The following is a 22,189-nucleotide window of genomic DNA, read 5'->3' on the forward strand; positions in this document are numbered from 1 at the left end:
CACAAACACATACATTAGTCATTTGTTTTCTTATCCAAAACTACGTCAAAAGTACTGAACGGATCTTTATGAAATTTGGAAATTATATTCTATGTATAACGGCCATAACTCCCATGAAAATTCATATATTTTTGATGTTGATGAAATTTTAACCCGAACATAACAGATGAGCATTATTTGTAATTCAACGGTACAACAGTGTAAGACTACCCTTTCAGATATACTTTCATTGTGATTTCTGCAATGTGGTGCATAAATTGTCAAGTAAATGAGACGCATCTTTGCCTCCACTGATTCACTTGCAAAGTGTTGAGTAAAATTATTTCGTTGCAGACCTCCTTTGGGTCTTTTTATTATCACTACGACACACATAGTCCCCAGTTGGTAACATTGATTTCAAGGCCCTCCTAGATGAGAGACTGGCATTCCACTTAATGTCTATGTTCGATGCTGGCATGGATTGGAGAGTTATTAATGTAGAAATATGGTATCGTAGCTACTAACAGTTGAGGGTTGCGTAGTCTAGACGGCGTTTTTAGATTTCATTATTCTCTTTAACCCGGGCAAAGCCGGGTATTTCTGCTAGTACATAATAAAACATAGCACTCTGTAAATAGGTATAAATGATAGAGTCATGATTTTTCGTCACTGTCTTTCTGCAAGTTTCTCGGTTTTGATATTTACTTCTTTATGGATTGCCAAACTTCACTGACAGTTGACATGAGTTTGCTTCAATATGGCAAGAAAGGTGTAGAGGTCTTCTTTTCATCGAACACTTTCTGTATTTTTTCAAGGAAAAGGGCATCTTTATTAACCTGATCATAACTGCTGATTCCTACAAGAGAGATAGAGCTTCCTGTCATCATGTTTGGCTGACTGTGCTTTGACTCCTGCAAAACCTCCATGGGGGTTTCTCCAGATGGGTCAATCACTTCCAAAAGATTCCCAGATGGCTCACTTTCATTTTCCGACTCACTTTCAGCAGCTTTTTCCTCAATGCTGTCGCCATCAAATAGTTCTGAGCCTTCAGTATTGTTTGCACGCTTGACTCCTTTCGGTGGAATTAAGTTCTTAATGACTCTCTGAATAATATTTGGGTAGGGTTTTGACATCATCTATAGATGAAACTCGCATTGACGGACCAATGAGATGCATGATTCGATCTAACACCTTATAATCTTCAGAGTCATCGAAAGTGTTTGTGGCCCATGTCGACTTGAAAGCAGCTTTGACATTAATCTTGCAATCTACATGTGCTTGATGTAGCATTTGCATCATCTCAGGTTGATTGAGCATGAGTGTTTTATTCGGAATTTGAACTAACTTTCCTAGCGTCTTTGCTTTCTCTATCTCACGATATTTTGCTTGCAAGTGCATGTCATTAATTTGAACAAATCTGGTGACACCACCATTGATGATGACTAGCACATAACCCATTTTCCAGAGAGTGTCTCACCTCCAACATCAAATGCACCATGTAATCACCACGCAAATAAATGATGATGTTTGCATGTGAAAACATTGAATCGGTTTGGAAAGTTTTCAATAGTACTCTATAAGAACCTTTAGGAGACCATTGATATTTCATTGTAGGCAAGGCATTTAGTAGTGGTGGTCTTTTTCCAGTTCTTTTAAATACAGACTCTGGGATAAGATTGATTTCGGTATCATTGCTAACCTGGGTGAACACTGATACATTCCCTAGACAAATGGTGGTTTTTTTTTGACGAACATATCTTGATTTCTGAATGATAAGGTAGCTTGTCTGCTACTTTCATTCTGTTGCAAGGGCATTTGATCTCCATTGATAATTAGGAGGATCTACACCAAATTTGTCAAGGAAATAATGACACACATTCCATATGTTCTTCAAATAATCCTGAATGCACTCAACACATTGCTCTTTGGAGATTGAAATGCGTTTGTTTGGAAATTTCAGTGATACCCCATACTCTTTTTTCCAACCTTTTGTTCAGCTTTATGAAAAATAAAGCTTTTCCTCAGTTGGTGTGTTTGGATGCTGGCAAATCCTCCACTCCTCATAAAATTTTTCAGCCTGTAATAGGAAAAGAGTTTGTGGTAATCTCGCATGCAGCGATGTTCTAACATCCACAAACCATTCAAACAAAGCGTCTCTCTTACCTGGTGCTTTTGTTTTACAACCTCTTCCAATGACTCTGAAAGGTTTTTGGGGATTTTTTTCAGCACTGTCAAGTTCGCCTTTCAGATATTTTTCATAGCCACGTTTGGCTACTTTAACAGCAGAATCAAATAGTCGATCAAAGTTTTTGACACTAGCCAAATTCAAGTAAAACAAATGAACTGCTTTGGCAAGATATCCATTTCGGAGCGTCTGGGACATGGTGTTTCCTTTTAGCATCCTAATAAGTTCTCCCTTTCATTTGCTCTAATTCAGAATCATACTCCTTGTATTTGTTCACCATGATAACAAGTACTTAGTTTTCTTCTACAGAATAATTTTCATATGTCTCACCACGAAATACTTTTCTCTCTGCCATGATGTTATGAAAAATGTTCAAAGAGAAATTGCTTGAGTCTTGTTGATGTTGTTACATCCTTATTCTGTAAAAAGCTTGTCCTGTAATGATAAACAATTCGTTATTGAAGTGCTTAGTTTGCGTGGAATTTGTGTTGGTCATTGGTAGAGAAATTGGAAATGAAGATTTGTTGACTACAGTGTGGAATAGCAGTACACTCATATGTATGTTACAGACTGGGGCAGTTGTCCAGCCTCAAGTTTTATAAACTCTGGCTGGTTGTAAAGCATATTTTCTGACAAGTTCCTTGTTTTCTGTGTCCTGAAGTAGGTGTGTTGTATTGATCTTCTTACAGTTGAAGGTTATCAATGCCCTAAAATGTGGAAGGGTCACCCGCATGAACGTTGGCTACATATACTGTGGATAAATATTTTTCTTCCATGTGTTATGAAAACAAATTGAACACTCCAGGTTTTCTTCACATTCAAATAATAATGAATTCCTCAGAGTTTGTTCTTTTGTACTAGTAACAGGAGTCAGTTTAATCGACTTTCCCCTTCCCTTTACATTGCTAGCCTTGTGCCTAAGCATCAGGCAATGTGCCTTGCAGCATAGAGTTATGACCCATTATATTCTGAGTTCAATCCTGCTGAAGTTGCTTTACCTTTCATCTCTACAGGGTCGATAAAATAAAAGCATCAGTAATGTACTGGGCGGCTTTAGTCCACTTGTCCCTCCCCACAAATTGTTGGCCTTGTGCCTAAATGAGAAATCATTGTTTAAAATTTTCTAGGCTGTCACCCTTGATTTTTTTCTAAAACCAGAATTAGTTATCTAGTTTATAGATCCTATTTATTTTATAACATTTGGTATTATTTGTAATGTTTTTTTTTTTTTGTCGTTTATATACAATGCTTTTAACGTAAAATAAAATTATTAGATTCTCCAGTATCAATATGAATAGCTTACAATAAGATTTTACTGGAGCTAGATAAGCAAAATTTGATAAGGGGTGAGGGTTGGAATAAAAGCAGGGTAGGATGGATGGGTGGATCTTAAAAATTAATAATTGTGGTGCAAAAAATCTGAAAAATTAATAAGTGGAGGTATTGGAATAAAAATGGGGTATGTGGAAAAAATCTGAAAAATTAATTAAGGTGAAGTAGATTATTCAAGACCCCAGAGTAACTAGTAAAAAAAAATTGATATATTTATAAATAAAAGAAAAGTGATATATTTATTACTAAAAATCTAGAATATAAAAGATTGTGAAAATAGAGAAAGAAAATAACAACAAACTGAAACTAAATGAAAGTATTTAGAGACAATGTTTATGAAATATATGGATTTATCAAGAGTACTATGAGCAATATCAAATTTTTTAAATTTCAGAAATTTGAAGATAGAGGTAAATATTGTTTTTAAAATTCAAAACAAGTATGGAAGACAATGAGAATGAAATTAATATAAATTAATAAGACAGTTTTCTAAGAGCAGAAGGGAGATTATTAAGAAATAATTATTAGATAGTTTTGGTAGAAGAGGAAAATGATATATTTACCTTTCATAGAGATAGTTTACAAAATATAGAGTTTGATATCAACAAGAAAAATATGAACAACATTAAATTAAAGATTAGAGGTTCAAATATATAAGCAAATAGAGAATAAGTTGTAACATAGGATAAGACTATTATAATTTAGTATTATAGATTGGGATAGATTAAGGCATATAAGATAAATATATGGAAAAGCAACATATTAATTGCATTCATTAAAATATTGTTTAAAATACATAGTTATACTACAGGTTGATACTGGAAAATATTTTTATACCTATACATCATATAAACATTGTTAGTATCTGAATAATTTCAAAGTATGAATTATCAATTGTATTCAAGGTGGTGGAATTGACTATATAAATAGTTAAATATCATTACTAGGGGTATAAATAATTATTATTAGTAAGAAGAGAAATAACAATAAAGATAAGGCAATAGAAAAATAATCACAATGTAGATACTCGCTTTACTATATATATATATATATATATATATATATACTTTATTTAAAAGCAGCAGAAATATAACAAAAGACTGTTACTCTGAGTTTCACGTTCCCGTTCAACGGACAATTTTGTTAGAAATGGGAAAGGAATAACAATGCAATCAAAAGTGATATCAAATTTAAAACACATGGATCCGTTTGATTGGTCGTTTCAAATAACGGTCATGGATGTGTAATGAACAAAACAAATGAATTTAATATAGATTCATCCTATTTTTTAAAAAATATCGAAGAAAACCTTAAATAGAATAATGGGCTCAAAATACATATTGTAAATAATTAATTATATTCGAATTAACACATTAAAATCAAATCAAATAAAATAAAATATACGCTGCATTCAAAATAAAACAAAATTACAATAGCATATACGCATACTAGGCTATCCACAACACACACATATATATATATATATATATATATATATATATATATATATATATATACATCAAAATACACAGACGCATATGCACAGACAATCTACGTATATATAGGTATATATTTGCAAGGCACAAATATATGCATGAATACAAATTTATACACATATACATACACATGCATTTAAGTTTGCACATGAAAAAACTTATGCGCTGGTAACAAAAATTGTATCTTAAGCTATGGAGTGGAGGGGTAAAGAGTAACGTATCTATAATAACGTTATTAATATAGAAAGGGGGGGAAAATGTGGTTGTCATGAGGAAGGAAAGGAAGAAAGAAAAAGAAAAAGAAAGAAAGACAGAAAAGGAAGAAAAGCAAGAAAGGTGCGAATGGTAAGAAAGAAGTAGAGAGAGAAAATGAGCAAGAACGCATGTATATAGTAAACCTACATAAAATTTAGATTGCGTATATATGTGTATACAAAAATGTATATAGCATCACGTATATGGATACATATGTTGAATATGTACGCAAATACTCACGAACATAACCGTATACATGTGTATGTACACATTCAAGTATGTGTGAGTGTGAACCTAAGCGCACATTCCCATATATAACATAGATGCACACATGCGAATAGATGCATGTATGTGTAAATAAATATAAGCATATACTCTTACCCATGTATACACAAAAACGTACATGCACAAAATCATAACTGCATATGCACAAGTGCAAGCCCAGGCCCTATATGTAAGCGCAGACGCACGCATATGAATACGTAAGTGTTGTTACAATACAGACATCTACATAAAAAATCCCTTTTAGATCTCAGCGTATATATGCAGACAACTTCTTAAGAAACCGCCGGGTTTTACAATATGTATTTTGATATTTTTTAAAAAATAGGATGAATCTATATTAAATTCATTTGTTTTGTTCATTACGCATCCATGACCGTTATTTGAAACGACCAATCAAACGGATCCATGTGTTTTAAATTTGATATCACTTTTGATTGCATTGTTATTCCTTTCCCATTTCTAACAAAACTGTCCGATGAACAGGAACGTGAAACTCAGAGTAACAGTCTTTTGTTATATTTCTGCTGCTTTTAAATAAAACATATTACTCTACCTCTGGTATTTGAGTACTCTTTTTTCCACCTTGTTGCACATTTCATGTGCTTACTCCGGTATATATATATATATATATATATATATATATAGGAATTTAAGACTGACTACCCCTGGGAGTTCCGCTATGCTAATGACCATGTTCTTATAGCCGAATCACTACCAGAACTAGAGAGGAAATTTCAGGCTTGGATGTAAGGTCTAAAATCAACAGGCCTTAGAGTTAATCTACAAAAATCAAAGTCTTAGTTAGGAGGAGAGCAGGCAAATCACAAATCCCTTCAGGCAGATCAACCTGCTCGATCTGTAGGAAAGACGATACCCGGTGCAAACTATGGACACAAGAGATGCAGTAATATCAGAGGAAGGTTAACTTGGAAAATAGTTTTTGTGCATGGAAGATGCACAGGTACAACAAACACTAAAAATATAAAAAAAACGGACTCCATCAAATGCCAGGCAGATAAACTCGAGGTAGTAGATAGCTTCCGATATCTAGGTGACCAAGTCAGTATTGGAGGTGGACACTCTGAGAGTGTAGCTGTGAGAATAAGAATAGGCTAGGCACAGTTCAGAGAGCTCCTCCCTCTGCTAACAACAAAGGGCCTCTCCCTCAGGGTGAAAGGCAAACTGTATGATGCCTGTGTGCAAGTAGTTATGCTACACGGCAGTGAAACATGGGCTGTGACAGCCAAGAATGTGTTAGCTTGAAAGAAAGGAAGCTAGCATGCTTCATTGGATGAGCAATGTCAGTGTGCATCTATGACAGAGTGAAAGCATCTTGAGAGAAAAGTTGGGTATAAGAGGCATCAGATGTGGTGTGCAAGAGATGACTGCACTGGTATGATTATGTGATGTGTGTGGACAAAGACAGCTGTGTAAAGAAGTGCCAGTCTCTAACTGTGGAGGGAACCTGTGGAAGAGGTGGACCCAGAAAGACATGGGACAAGGTGATGAAGCATGATCTTCAAACATTGGGCCTCGCCGAGGCAATGACTAGTGACTGAGACTTTTAGCAATATGCTGTACTTGAGAAGCCACATATTTGGCACGTAAAAAGCATCTTTCAAGCATTGGGCCTCACAGCGGTAATGTGGCCTATGCAGGTGGCATGTAAAAACCACCTTTCAAGCATTGGGCCTCACTGTGGCAATGACAAATGACTGAGGCCTTTGGCAATATGCTATGCTTGAGAAGAGGTCTGGTGCAGCCCCTCAGCTTGCCAGCCCTGGTCAAACCATCCAACCCTCGCCAGCATGGACTACTGACATTAAATGATGATGATGATTATAGTCATCTATATATATAAAAATGAGAATGTGTGTCTGTCTGTGTGTGTGTGTTTGTGTTTCCCTAAAACTCGAGAACTACACAACCAATTTCATTCAAATTTTACACATGTCTTAGGGTTCCGGTTGTGTTTTAGTAAAAAAAAATTTTTAACTTCTTGCAGAGTTCAAGCCCACGGCAACATAATATCTCCTCCACTATTTAAGTATTACGTGTCAAAAGTGAAACAAAAACACTCATGTCAAATACTTTCACTTTAAAAATGAAACTATTCTAACTGAAACAATCACATTTCGATACTGTAATGACAGATACTTTCACTTTAATGAGACAGAGAGAGAGATGTATATGTATACATATACATGTATATGTACACGTATATGTATAGATATATATATAGATATAGATCTATATGCATACATGTATATGTATACATATGTGTAGATGTATATATATAGGTGTACATCTAATATGTTCACATATATAAATGCATACAGATATCTATACATATGTACACCCATACACACACACGTATATATGCACACAAACACACACATTAGTCATTTGTTTTCTTATCCAAAACTACGTCAAAAGTATTGAATGGATCTTTAAGAAATTTGGAAATTATATTCTATGCATAATGGCCATAACGTCCATGAAAATTCATATATTTTTGATGTTGATGAAATTTTAACCATACAGATTACACACAAATAAAGTAATATTTCTAAAATTTTTTCTTCTTAGAAGTTACAAAGACCCCTTTATGGGGACTTCACACCCACAATTTAGTCATTTTTCCTAAGCAAAGACGAATACAGTTGTACCATTGGTAGCTATAGGGTCACCCGAACATAACAGATGAGCATTATTTGTAATTCAACGGTACAACAGTGTAAGACTATCCTTTCAGATATACTTACATTGTGATTTCTGCAATGTGGTGCATAAATTGTCAAGTAAATGAGACTCATCTTTGCCTCCACTGATTCACTTGCAAAGTGATGAGTAAAATTATTTCGTTGCAGACCTCCTTTGAGTCTTTTTATTACCACTGCGACACATATAGTCCCCAGTTGGTAACATTGATTTCAAGGCCTTCCCAGATGAGTGACTGATTGTAAATATTTTCTGCCCAGCTACCTATTGGTAGAGTGGTCATTTGCAAACTCCAGAGGCGACACTTTCATTTCCCTTTACTCCAAACGTCACACATTGTTGTTTCTATTGTTCCAATTGCTATAGATCCATAATGCATCTTAAAGCTGTACCTGTCACCTGTATGGTAAGGAATCCTACATTGGGGAGTAGTAACGACTAGGCTACGGTAGCTGACTGATTATCGTGATCATTCGTCTTTTGCTTTCCTGTAGCTTTGCTCTCTTTTACAAACCCAGTGAACATACATATATTTCCTATTTTAAAGAAATTCAAACAATACATATCACACACAAGTTAAAAAGATTCCCAACAATTAAACTTCTCTGGTTGACATTAATACACCCATCACTAATAGGGGCCTTAACTCCCACAATTTTCAGCTCCATGAGCTCCATTTTTCAGGAGCAAAATTCTTTTAAGGTCCATGTAGTGTCTTAGGCCAAAAAATTTTTTAACTTCCTGCATAGTTCGAGCCCACAGCAAATATCTTATCTCCTCCACTATTTCAGTATTATGTGTCAAAAATGAAACAATAACATCACTCTACTGTAATGTCAGATACTTTCACTCTAACACTGAAACTATTCCACTATTTCAGTATTACCTGTCAAAAGTGAAACAATAACATGTCGCTACTGTAATTTCAAATATTTTCACTTTAATATTTTCAATTTCATACTGAAACTATTAAAGTGAGACTATGCTCTCACATATATACAGGCATACTATAAGACCCAAGTAAAAACATTCCCAACAATTCAACTTCTCTGGTTGACATTAACACCCCTACCCCCAATAGGGGCCTTCATTCCCACATTTTAGAGCTCCATGAGCTCCATTTTGCAGGAGCAAAATCTTTTTTACAGGTTCCAGAAGACTGAAATTTTGGAATATGCGCATAAAGATCAATAGTATGGGATACATGTCTCATGATTAGAATTTTTTTAGGGAGTGTAAAGAGGGAAAGAACCCTCATGTGCAATTTTGATGAAATTCGAATCATATGTATTCCAGTTCCTTACAGAAAATATAACAGAAAAGTCTCATTTTTCAATTGCATGTAACACGGACAACACCGGGTATCTCTGCTAGTACATATATACATTTCTATAGACATGTACATATATATATATATATATATATATATATATATGAATCTTTGTATATATATATATATATATATATATATATATATAAATATATATATATATATATATATATATATGTATATACATATAAAGATTCACAATTATAGATTAATATAGGCATACCCATACATACATACATTCTTATGGACATATACATATGCACATATATGTACATGTATATTATTTTTCTTTTCTCCATTGATTCATTATAACAATCCCGAGAGAGTTTAGCTATTTTGTGACTGAGTAAGCTAGTGTCGCTTATTTGGAGAAATGGTGTTAAAAAATTAACAAATGTACCTGTGATATCTCTAAAGTGGGTGTGTGTATATTAGGGAGCTAGGGTGCCAGAAAGAGGCCTCCCAGTATAGAGGGCCCACTCCTGCCATTGCATGAGGGTTCCTCATATGAAGGATGCCCACAGTAACTGCCCTTTTTGCTCCTCTACATTTTTATGTACGTAACCATGAATTCCTTTCTATGCTTGCGTTGGGGGAAATTGCTTTTTTTTTAATAGTTGCTTTTACAGTTAAATATCATACCTCTTGCTTATTAGCAATCATCAACTGGGAGTAAGCGACTAATTTTTGTTTAACCAGGCAAAATAGATCTAGCAGGTTTAGATGCCTTTCTCAGTGACTTACTTGTTGAAGTTTATAAACATGTAATCAGTAATTCTCTACTTCACCTCATAGCCATCAGTTATATATGTGCATGTGTATATTTGTCTTTCTCTCTTTTTCAAGAAACTACATATGCCAACAGTTTAACACAAACATTCAAATTCCCTGTATAATCAAGATTATATGAAATTCATCTGAATGTCCAGTATGTTTATATATGTAGAAGTTAGTCCTCCCTTAATCTGCAACTGGAACATGTTTCAGTTTTGTTGATATTTCTTTAAGTTTTACAAACATTGATATTGCAAAGCATTTCAATATATATTAGCTGTTTCCTTTGTCCGGACTGTAAAAAAGAGCTAATTTTTTCAAAGCTACAAGGGTTTTTATATGTAGTTTTTTATATCCTGGTGTTGGATATATAATTTAATGACACAGGGGGAAAGAAGTTTTCACACAGTGCAATCCAATTACTGTTAAAGATTAAACACTCTCCACCAACGGCAGTCCTTCTGTGTCACAGTCCATTGTTGGCCAATATACATAACTTCTCATTAATGATTTCCTTCTTGAAATTCTTTGGTGACCAATGTGAAATTCCTTTAGTAATCGCTTCTGTAATGTGGCTGGCACTATGACTCTTTGTGCGTACATCAACACATCAAACATTGAGAATGGTTTCGCATTTGTGTTACATACATTTTTATCTCTTTTAGCCTTCAGTATTTCCTTCATTTTTTTAAATGAATTTATTGTTTCCCGATTTTAATTTTATGTCTTGTAATGTGACTGGAAGTTCATGTGTGACATTACACAAAGCATTTTTAATTTCATTTTCCGCTCACAACACAGCAATCACAGTATCTTCAAATGGTTCGACATTTTTTGAAATCAGTTTTGATAAATGATCAGTGTGTCCTAATTTCTTAGATGGTATATACTCCATCTTAAAATCATAATTAAATACTATAGTACCCAAACATTGCAACCTATTAGCAATATTGGTAGGGATTCCTTTTTTTAACCCATACAGAGATAATAACAGACAATGATAAGTCTGCAGTCGAAAACTTCTACTATGCAAAAATCTATGAAACTTTTTTGTGACAAAATAATTGCTAGAGCCTTCATGTTACCATCTTTATGTAGCATTACTGCTCCTATACCGTACTCAGGCATCTGAATCTCCACTGTTGGATCAAAGTGTGCTAACAACAAATCAGATGTTAATATTTTTTTAATTTTAGCGAACACCTAACAATTTTCAGACCAATTCCACTTCACATCTTTTTGTAGTAGATTATTTAGTGGAACCCTTACCTTATGCATATTTGGAATATAATTTTGCTAATAATTTTCCAGTCCCCAAAAAACTTGCGAGGTTGCTATATTTGTTGGAGTGGGTATATTTTTAATTGTGTCTACCCTCAACGGATCTGGTTGACATCCATTTCTGTCAATGATTTCTCCTAAATATTTCATTTTCAGTAAGAAAAAAATCACTTTTCTTCACTCAAAGTAAAGCTGTAATCCCTAATTTTTTAAAACAAATTTTACATGCTCTGTGTATTGGTCCCGGGATTATCTTTTTATGAGTATATCATCCAAATATGAAATTGTGAATTCACAGTCCACTAACATTGCATTCATAATTTGTTGAAAAATCGCTGGGGCAACTTTTCAGCCAAATGATAACCTGTTGTATTTCTATAGTCCTTTATGGGTGTTAATTGTTAGGTATTTAGAGCATTCATCATATTTTTAAAATTAAGAACACAAATATAAAGTTACAGTTGGATATAGGTAGTGATATTTTGATAATTAACACAGATACATGGAAAAAAATTGGGAGGCCTACATTAAAAGAAACTTCAAAAATTGCATGTGGTGTTTTTGGAAAAAAATTACATTTTATGGTTGAAATGATAAGTGACATTACATTTTGTGGAAAAACCTTTAAAGCCAAAGTTTTTGTGTTGAATAATATGACAAATTTATTAAGAACAGACTGGATGGAACTATTTAACTTATGAGATCCCACTATAAATCTTTTCTGTAAAAATATGACCAGTTTTTCTGCCAGTACAAATAAGTCATCAGACAAATTAAAAAATGATTTTAAATGATTTTTCCTCAGATTCTCTCTGATGCAGGTCTGTGCACTAAAACAAAGGGGAAGATTCAAGCAAAAGCAAATACAACACGGGTATTTAAACCAAAACAAACTGTACCTTTCACAACATTAGAAGAGTTAAATTTAGAGAGACTAGGAAAGATTGGAGTTATCCCAAAAGTAGAATATAGTCAATTGGCATCACCAACTGCATACATTAAGAAAAAGAATAATAAAATCAGAGTGTGTGCTGGTTTTTCCACTGGTTTAAACGAATGTCTTAAAATGTTCCACTATTTGCTACCTACTCTGGAGGACATATTTACAAAATTAATCGGTGGCAAAATATTTTCTAGATTGGATCTTTCTGACATGTACCTACAAATTAGAGTAGATGATGTGTTATTAATTTTTACATATGCAAATTTCCTTTGAGACTTGTTCGTATTTCTTGTCACTGATAACCTGTTTATGTGATTTTTTCCTTTTGAACTTTTTGTTAGGTTTTGTTTCACAGTGTGATTTTTTATGACCTATTTCACCACACTTGAAGCATTCTATGTTTTTAAACGGACAGTTACTTCTAAAATGTAGACCACTGCACCCATAACATTCAATATTCACATTTTTTTCTCTCTTTTTGTATCTGTTACTGCCGATTGACACACATGAATATGAGAGCAATCTTTTTCTTCAATTTCATCTGCACCATGTCTTCGATTTATAATCCTCTCACACTCTTTTACTACTACCTATAGAGTTAATTTTTGGTCCTGTTCTAATTTTGTTAACATCTGGGAATGTATAGCTGCATCTTGAACAAAAATTAGACGTTTGAACATGTCCAGGGTTAATTCATTTAATTTGAGTAACAACTCTAGCATAGGTGATGAAAGCTTCATCATTTTTTTAACCTGCCAGTGAGTATTGAACATGGAACTTCTTTCACTGAAAATTTTCAATAAAAAATTGTTTCATCGAAACAAATCTCACTTGGTTTCTTTAGCAGAATTTAGTTACTATATTTTTCGTGTTCAGCAGGGGATAACTCTCTTAAAAGTCCTTTTTTTCTCATCAGACCAATCTTTACATTCTTCTTTGAAAACTTCTTCATATCTTCAAAAATATGCAGAGAAAGTAATCTGTTCTTCTGGATTATAATTGAATTCTTCAATTGAGTTTGCTACTGTCTGGCGAGTACAAACCTCAAGTATTTCCAAACTTCTTCAATATTGATTCCAGCAACTGTTGGTTTTGTTATTGTTGTTGCTGTTGTAGTTTCAATTGCACCATGGAGGCCAATTAACCCTCCATGTTAAAACTATTTTTTTCTTTCTAAAGATTAAAGACTTTTATATCCTGGTGTTGGATATATAATTTTATGAAGCAGGGGAAAAAGAAGTATTTACACAATGCAATACAATTACTATTATATGAGATTAAATGCTCTCTGCCGACATCTCACAATGAACTGCTTATCCAGAACTGCTGACTGTTCTTTATTTTATAGCAATGTGTCAGTCCACTTTTAGTCACATGGGGGTGGTCAGAATCCTTCCACAACATTATTCTGGATAGCACTCTAGTTTATCAATAGGTAGATTTTCCCAGATGCAGAATTATATTTACCTGCCAAATCTAAAATTAACTCACAGCTTACAGCAAAGAATTAGTATATTTTAGAACTAGTACTATCTATTTAGATCTAAGTGGGCTCAGCAATCATGACTTAAATGTCTTGACAATGAATACAACACAGTAATCATGGTTATATACAGCTAGTCTTTTAATTACTTGACTAGTAACCTAATATATCAACCATCTGTTTTATAGACCTACTTAGGTTATCTGTATATATGGAACAGATCTACATTGTTTAATGTAACCAAAATACTGTTCATTGGTTTGTGGTATTTTGTTCATTTGATATTTTTTTACAGGTTTGGTTTTATCAAACTGGTAAAAAAAAATGTAGTTATTGTATGACTTGAGAGGTGGACATAACATGGATAATGAGAGGAAGGGAGACAAGTGAGACAGTAGTAGTAGAAAACAGCGAGATTAAGCAGTATATGTGGGCGAGATGTTGCTTTTTAGCCCTGGTCACCTCTAATCAAGAAAACCTATGAAAAGAGGTATTCCAACTATGGTTATCCCATCTTCTTATGTTCAAAGAATTCAAGATTACATTAATCAATATATTTGTTCCTAAAATGATAGGGTATGTTTTGAGAAAAATTTATCTACCGTTTCTTGTAGGTCAAAGAATCATATAGAGGCTCACTTGTTAGCTCAGGGGCTAAAGATTAAAGTATGTTGGTGAATGAGTTCATGCCAATCAGCCAGATGGCATTTATTTTGGATGTGGTCTAAGGTGTATGTGGAGTAGAAACACCTTACTAGTTGTAGGAGTATTTCTCCATCATGGTTATCGCATGAGCTTTGTTGAATATTAATAGTTATTGGGTGCTTAAGTAATTTATGACTCTGAAAAGAGGGCCAGAATTTGTGATGCAGTCTTTGGTTTTGTTGGGCATGTGTATTTTTCAGGAGTGATCTTCATTGATGGTAAGGCCTAGCATTTGTAAGCTTTGAAACTACCTTCATCAAGTTGCTATAAAAGCAGGTAATAATTTTACCCTGTACTTATTCTTAGTGAAAGTTTTGAAGAGTGCAGTTCGATTTCAACAGTTATTTTTTCAAAGCTACAATGGAAGTGACAAAGGAGTATATTTGGCATATTTTGCTTTATGGGTTCAATAAAGACAACAACACGATGGAAAGTGTGAGGAATATTAATGCAGTATATGGGGATCGGACAATATGCATAAGCCTGTCTCAACTGTGGTTCCAGAAATTAGAGGAGGAGCCACATCCTGGAAGATCTGTAGAGCTCAACAAGGATGTTCTGCAAACCCTGGTGGAACAAAATCCCATCATAACTGTTGAGGAACTAGCAGAGAAGCTTGGATTTGGTCATTAAGCCAGTCATTCAAGTCAACACTAGAAGAAAAACGACCGTCTTTGGTTTCAAAACGAAAGGTGTTCTTCCATCAGGATAATGCTTAGCCACATAGAGCAAGGATGACATTCTAAAGGCTGGAGCAGTTTGAATGGGAAACATTACCCCAGTCTTCAAAATTTGGATGGAAAAATATTGTTACGAATGCCCGCACGCGAAGCACCTCCCTAACACCGAAGAGGGGACTCGCTCACGCGCGAACGTTCACACTCAGTGAGCTAGCAACCCGTCTCAGTCACCTGACCGATAATAAAGCCCCGGCTGGAGCACGTAACGAAGAACAACACAGGCAAAAGGAGGGGTGGAAGAAACAACATGAAGACCATGCGTTGGGTAACCTTTTCTTTTTACATACATAACATCACAGAATACATTTAAAACATTAGATTAGAGCATTACATAATAACAATTCCAATACATGGCATGACAGTTCAATAACGTTGACAAAGTTTCCAAACAATTAGAAGATTTTCAAACATTTTTACATCGCAAAGTTCGTGTCTCAAGTTTCATTTGACAACAAAGTTCTTCTGCTTCTTTCTTTTGTATTTCTTTTCTTTTCCTTTCTTTTAGAAGCATTTAACAACAACACAGTTAACAACTCAGAGTTCTTTTTCTCTAAAATAATATAAAAGCATTTACCACAACGAAGTTCGTTTCCTTCAGGTCTGCTACTTCCACTGACCAGGGCAGTCTGCCACTACAATTCCGTCTCTCTCTCACTGGGACTCTATACATTTCTGCTGACCATATCTTTCTCTCAGTCAGACTTATTCTTCATCTTCATCTCACTCGACTGGCCCCATCTCCACGGGCAAACTGCTGTCCCCCAACTGCTTCGGACGACTGCTACCACTCGACACAACCGATCCTGCTGGCTCCCAGAGCTTGACTCCTATCTCTTTCTCATCTTCACTTCATCTCACTCGACTGGCTCCATCTCCACGGGCAAACTGCTGTCACAACTGCCTCGGCTGGCTGCTACCGCTCGACTGGCCAAAATTCTCTGCTCACTGCTTCGGCCGACTGCTTCCCGCCAATTCCTGTCCTGCTGAACTTTCGGTGACTGGAAAGGGGGCAGCTATGCTAAAAATAGCTGTGGTTGCCAACAAGACAAAGGAAATACCATTGTCCCCAACTGACCAGAGTACGGGTTCAAAACCCAGCCCGAGAGATAGGGATATAATGCTAATTGTATTTTCGGTGGTCGCATCAATATGAATTCTGTAGACGAGGTCAGAACAGTTGTGGAGAAGTATTTTTCATCACGGACAAGTGAATTTCAGAAGACGGGTCTTGCAAGTCTACCAGATAGATAGAAGAGCATTGTAGAAAATGAAGGAGAGTATACAAGAGTTGGACAAAATAATGGAAACACCTTAAAATTTCAAGCAAATTAATTTTAACATGGAGTAGGACTGCCTCTGGCAGTAATTACAGCTTGAATTCTATGAGGTATGGACTCGTACAAAGTTTGAATTGTTTCCAAAGGAATTTTTTTCCATTCTTCAGCTAAAACAGTCTCCAGTTCTTGTAGTGATGATGGTGGAGGATATCAACTCCTTACTTGTTTTTCTAAAATGCACCATAAATGTTCAATGATATTGAGATCTGGGGTCTGTGGTAGCCAGATAAGATGTTCAGCTTCACTAGAATGTTCCTCGTGCCATTCAGTAACAACTTTAACTATGTGAATTGGTACATTATCATCCTGAAATATTGTGTTTCCCTCCAGAAACAGTTCTGCAATCATAGGATGAATTTTATCAGATAAAATGCTTAAATAGTCTTGACTATTAATTCTGCCATGAAAGGAAACCATTGGGCTGGCAGATTTCCAAGATATAGCCCCCAGATCATCATAGATCCTCCTTCATGTTTAACAGTTAGAAGAAGGTAGTTTGGGTCAAATGCTTCTTTTGGCTGTCTCCATATGTATACTCAGTCTGTTGTTGGAAATAGGGTAAAGGATGACTTGTCCCAGAAAATAACATTTTCCCACTGCTCTAGGGATCAATTCTGTAGGTTTTTACTCCACTCTAAATACTTTGCAACGTTTCTTTTAGAAAGTAGTGGTTTTCTGATTGCAGCCTTCCCGTGAAATCTGGCTTTGTGCAGATCCTGGCAAAAAGTTTTTGTGGAAACTGGGTTCTTGAGGTGGTCATTAAGCTCTGCAGTAATTTTGGGAGCTGTACTTTTGTGATCCTTTCTAACAATTTGCATAAGAGTTTGACGGTCCCTATCTGAAAGTTTCAGTTTTCTTCCGGAGTTTTGCTTAACGAGGAAGTTTTTTCCTCTTTCTCAAAGGCGGTCATTACTTTCTAGACAGTACTTCTTGATACACCAAACATTTCAGCTGTTTTCATAACACTAGCGTCTGCCATATGAGCACCAATTCTTGACCTCTTTGAAAGTCTGATAGATCTGTAATTTTAATAAATTTTAATTATCTTTTTCTGATGATATCTGAAAAGAAACAGCAATTTTAGTAAAATATATTAAGCAACACTAATAAAAAATTTAAAAATCATAAAAATAAACAAGCTTTTGACGGTTTTATAGATATTTCAAAATTATGATGCTAGGTGTTTCCATTATTTTGTCCAACACCTGTATTTTAGATTAAAAAAGAACTTTGTCTTAATTTTGAAAAATAAAAGAAGTATATAAAAAAGCATTATGGGATGACCCAAGAGCATAACAGTCTAATTTCCCTCTATAAATTTCAGCCCATCAGTAAAACTGCTGTGCCTTTTTTCAGTTCAAAATCTTTGGTAAGATTACTAATAATACTGATTGGGTGACCATAACCATAATACTGAGTAAATAAGGAAAATTGACCCAATCTGATATGCTGCATGTCTTATATCTTCATCTTGTAGACTTTGATTGTTGTTGAATATTCTTTTTACAACATTATTAAATTTATACTCTAGCATATTTCACACATAGGGGTTCTTCTCCTTCAACCTGTACTTATCAAACTGTACTTAAGAGTACATTCATTACCAAACTTGACATTATGTTCATTCTTGAAGTTATCTGTCTGTCTGTCTGTCTGTCAACCGATCAGTCAATATAACATTAATTTAATTCTCAATTTCACTTAGCTGGCTAGCTGACATTTGTATCACATCACAAAAAAATTTTTTGAGTTTCAAAGTTCCATGCAAGATCTGCCACAATAATCAATTCTCTGTCATCTCTCTTTGGGGTATTTTCCTGACAGACCTCTCAAGAATCTTGCAAAATTGGTTCATCTGTACCAGCAATACATTGGTTTCACATTATTTATTAATTATTTAAACCTTATAATTTTCTTATGCTATCAATATTTAATTAGCATCATAATTGTTTTTTATTTTCTTGAATTTTTTTAACTTCTATTTTAGTTCAAGTCTTCTCTCCTGTTTTTTTTTCCAGTGATTTAATCCAGAAGCTGACAGTTGCCCTTCTATCAAACAAGAGTACTCAGTTGGCTAAAGTTGACCTTTCTGTTAATGTTTTAGATGACCGTGGTGAGTAGCACAATCAAAAAGTATAACCTTATTGTTTTGTCATACTTTAAAACAATTGTTTTATAGTTTTTTCTTTTCATTCAGTGATGTTTAGTTAATGCTAAATTAATTGAATGAATTTGCAGCTCTTTTGAATATTCATCAATTGAAACTACACAACAATGCTAGATATGTATAAGACAGAAAGATACAATACATGATTTTGAGTTGGACTTGATTGGCAAGTACTTGTTCTAAGACTGTGTTGGAATTGAAACAGCTGCATCATGGGAGAGTCCTTTTAACTATTTAAGAACATGCAAAAACTGCATTTACTTTGTATTTGTTTCTTAGTAGTACATACAGTTTATTTTGAAGTTTCAAAATATTTAACTCATTACAGTATTTTGTGATCAAATCACTACATTTACAGAAAATAATTATCACCTGGGATTTTTCTGTTACTTTTGTTCCTTAGTTTCTTTTTATATGAAAAGAAAGTGCCCTCAAAAAAAAGTATCTGTATGCGAAATTTACATAAGCTATATATGAATTTCAAGGCATAATTTCAGAATGCATTAGGAAGAATGAAGTTTAAGACCCATAATTGCAATATTGATATTAAAAGTGGTGTGACTGAACTAACAAAGCAGATTAGCAATAAAGAAATTGTATACTTTTCTTCTGATGCATATGATAGGATGTCTGTAGATAGGCTGCTGAATTGTTTAAATAGAGTGCAACAACGTGCAACAACTGCACATTAGAGTTATGAGTGACACAACTTTATTTGATTATTGAAAAACTAACAAAATTTTAAATACTCATATGAGAATGTGATGTAACATTTTAAAATCAGAGAAATGGATAGTGAATAATTCCAAGTAAACTATGAGTGAAATATCTCCTAAGTATGGGTTTAGGAAGTGTCATAAAACCCCAAAAGTCCATGTTACTAGATTGCCCTTCCATTCTGTTTGCAGTGCTAACAATGCTAACAATAACAGATCATCATACTTTCTTTCACAAATTTTATGCTGGCTGCTTGAGAGATCAATAGATGTATGCGAGGGTATAGAAGACACCCTTAAGAGGACAATGGGTGTAACCATATATATGATCTCATCAACTGCATTATTGGCAATATGGGCAAAATAAGATCATTTCATATCAACTCACTGAATTGTCCCATAGGTCACATCTCAGATTTACTTCAAAAGTTAACTACAAACAGCTTCTTTGGAGAAAACATAAGCCTGAAATTTTCAGGTTAATTGCTCAGTCTGTTTTAAAATTATTGTTTGAAAATTTAGCCAAAATTAATAAAAACTGTATGTCCTGCTTAAGGAATTTTGCAGCTTTGGCAGACCATAATTTCACAAGAATGGAAACATGAAATTTGATACCATTGCAGTTTTCGACCCAAATAATCCATTTTGGGCATCATTTTGGACTGAGCCTATTATCAGTAGTACACTGAGAGATGAAAGTTAACAGAGAAAGTGGTCATTATATATATATATATATATATATATATATATATATATATATATATATAAAAAATTTAGAGGTTGTGAATCCAATCAACTAAGGGATAATATCTATCCGATATACTGCTGGTAGAATACCCAATTATTAATAGACAAGTGTTTTCTCATTGCATGGCAATTACATTACCAAATGTAATAAATGGGTGAGGGTAAAGAGTTATTTTACCATTAATTTATAGAGCAATAAGAAAATGGAGGGGATCAATAGGTGGTATTTATCTACTTATAGACATTATATTATGTCAATTTATTTATTTACTAAAAGGACAATTGTAACAAGACATCTTCCTCCTGATGATGTCTTGAGCTAACTGGATCCTATAAAGGAGCTGTTGTGGTAGCAGACCACGAAACATGGTTGAAATTCCTCCCTCCTTCCCCTCATACATGTATGACATATTACGCTTTACATATATAATATATAAAATATAAAGTATCAGTAATTATTAAAATATAACATATAGCAATAGAAATTGGGATAATATCTTACAGCTGTTTCAGCCAAGAGGCAAACATACCGCATTCTACCTTTATCCCTCCAGTGGACTGAAGTAATTAGCAGATGAAATTGAGGTACTTCGGTGTTTCTTTAGGCTTCATCAGAGATTTTAGAAATTACATAAGGTTAAGTTATAAATATAAATACACATGGTAATTAGCTTGCTTACCAATCACATGGTTCTGGGTTCAGTCCCACTGCGTGGCACCTTGGGCATGTGTCTTCTACTATAGCCTCGGGCTGACTAAAGCCTTGTGAGTGAATTTGGTAGACGGAAACTGAAAGAAGCCCGTCGTATATATATATATATATATATATATATATCATCATCATCATCATCATCGTTTAACGTCCGCTTTCCATGCTAGCATGGGTTGGACGATTTGACTGAGGACTGGTGAAACCGGATGGCAACACCAGGCTCCAGTCTGATTTGGCAGAGTTTCTACAGCTGGATGCCCTTCCTAACGCCAACCACTCAGAGAGTGTAGTGGGTGCTTTTACGTGTCACCCGCTCGAAATGGTGTCTTTTATGTGCCACCCGCACAAGCCAGTCCAGGGGCACTGGCAACGATCTCGCTCGAAAATCCTACAGGAGCCAGTCAGGCGGTACTGGCAACGGCCACGCTCAAAATGGTGCATCTCATGTGCCACCCGCACAAGAACCAGTCCAGGGGCACTGGCAACGATCTTACTTGGCTTGCCGGGTCTTCTCACGCACAGCCCATTTCCAAAGGTCTCGGTCCGTAGTCATCGCCTCGGTGAGGCCCAATGTACGAGGGTCTTGCCTCACCACCTCAGCCCAGGTCTTCCTGGGCCTACCTCTTCCACGGGTTCCCTCAACTGTTAGGGTGTGGCACTTTTTCACGCAGCTATCCTCCTCCATTCTCACCACATGTCCATACCAGCGCAATCGTCTCTCTTGCACGCCACAACTGATGCTTCTAATGTTCAGCTTTTCTCTCAAGATACTTACACTCTGACGGGTATTCACATTGACATTACACATCCAACGGAGCATACTGGCTTCATTCCTTGCGAGCTTACGTATGTCCTCAGCAGTTACAGCCCATGTTTCACTGCCATGTAGCATGGTTGTTCGTACGCATGCGTCATACAGTCTGCCTTTTACTCTGAGTGAGAGTCCCTTTGTCGCCAGCAGGGGTAAGAGCTCTCTAAACTTTGCCCAGGCTATTCTTATT

The 22,189-nt window shown here is 35.0% G+C and overlaps 1 protein-coding gene across 2 annotated transcripts in view; it reads left to right on the plus strand.

Annotated features, from left to right (window-relative positions):
* The window catches only part of LOC106880055 (F-actin-uncapping protein LRRC16A), a 547,921-nt gene that overhangs the window by 80,726 nt on the left and 445,006 nt on the right, over positions 1-22,189 (plus strand). For both annotated transcript variants that reach the window (XM_089356189.1, XM_089356195.1), the window contains exon 8: positions 18,865-18,959. In XM_089356189.1, the coding sequence (XP_089212315.1) occupies positions 18,865-18,959 (95 nt within the window). The remainder of the gene's footprint in view (positions 1-18,864; positions 18,960-22,189) is intronic.

Source organism: Octopus bimaculoides, chromosome 1, assembly GCF_046866305.1.
Source record: "Octopus bimaculoides isolate indiv1 chromosome 1, ASM4686630v1, whole genome shotgun sequence".
Taxonomy (NCBI): domain Eukaryota; kingdom Metazoa; phylum Mollusca; class Cephalopoda; order Octopoda; family Octopodidae; genus Octopus; species Octopus bimaculoides.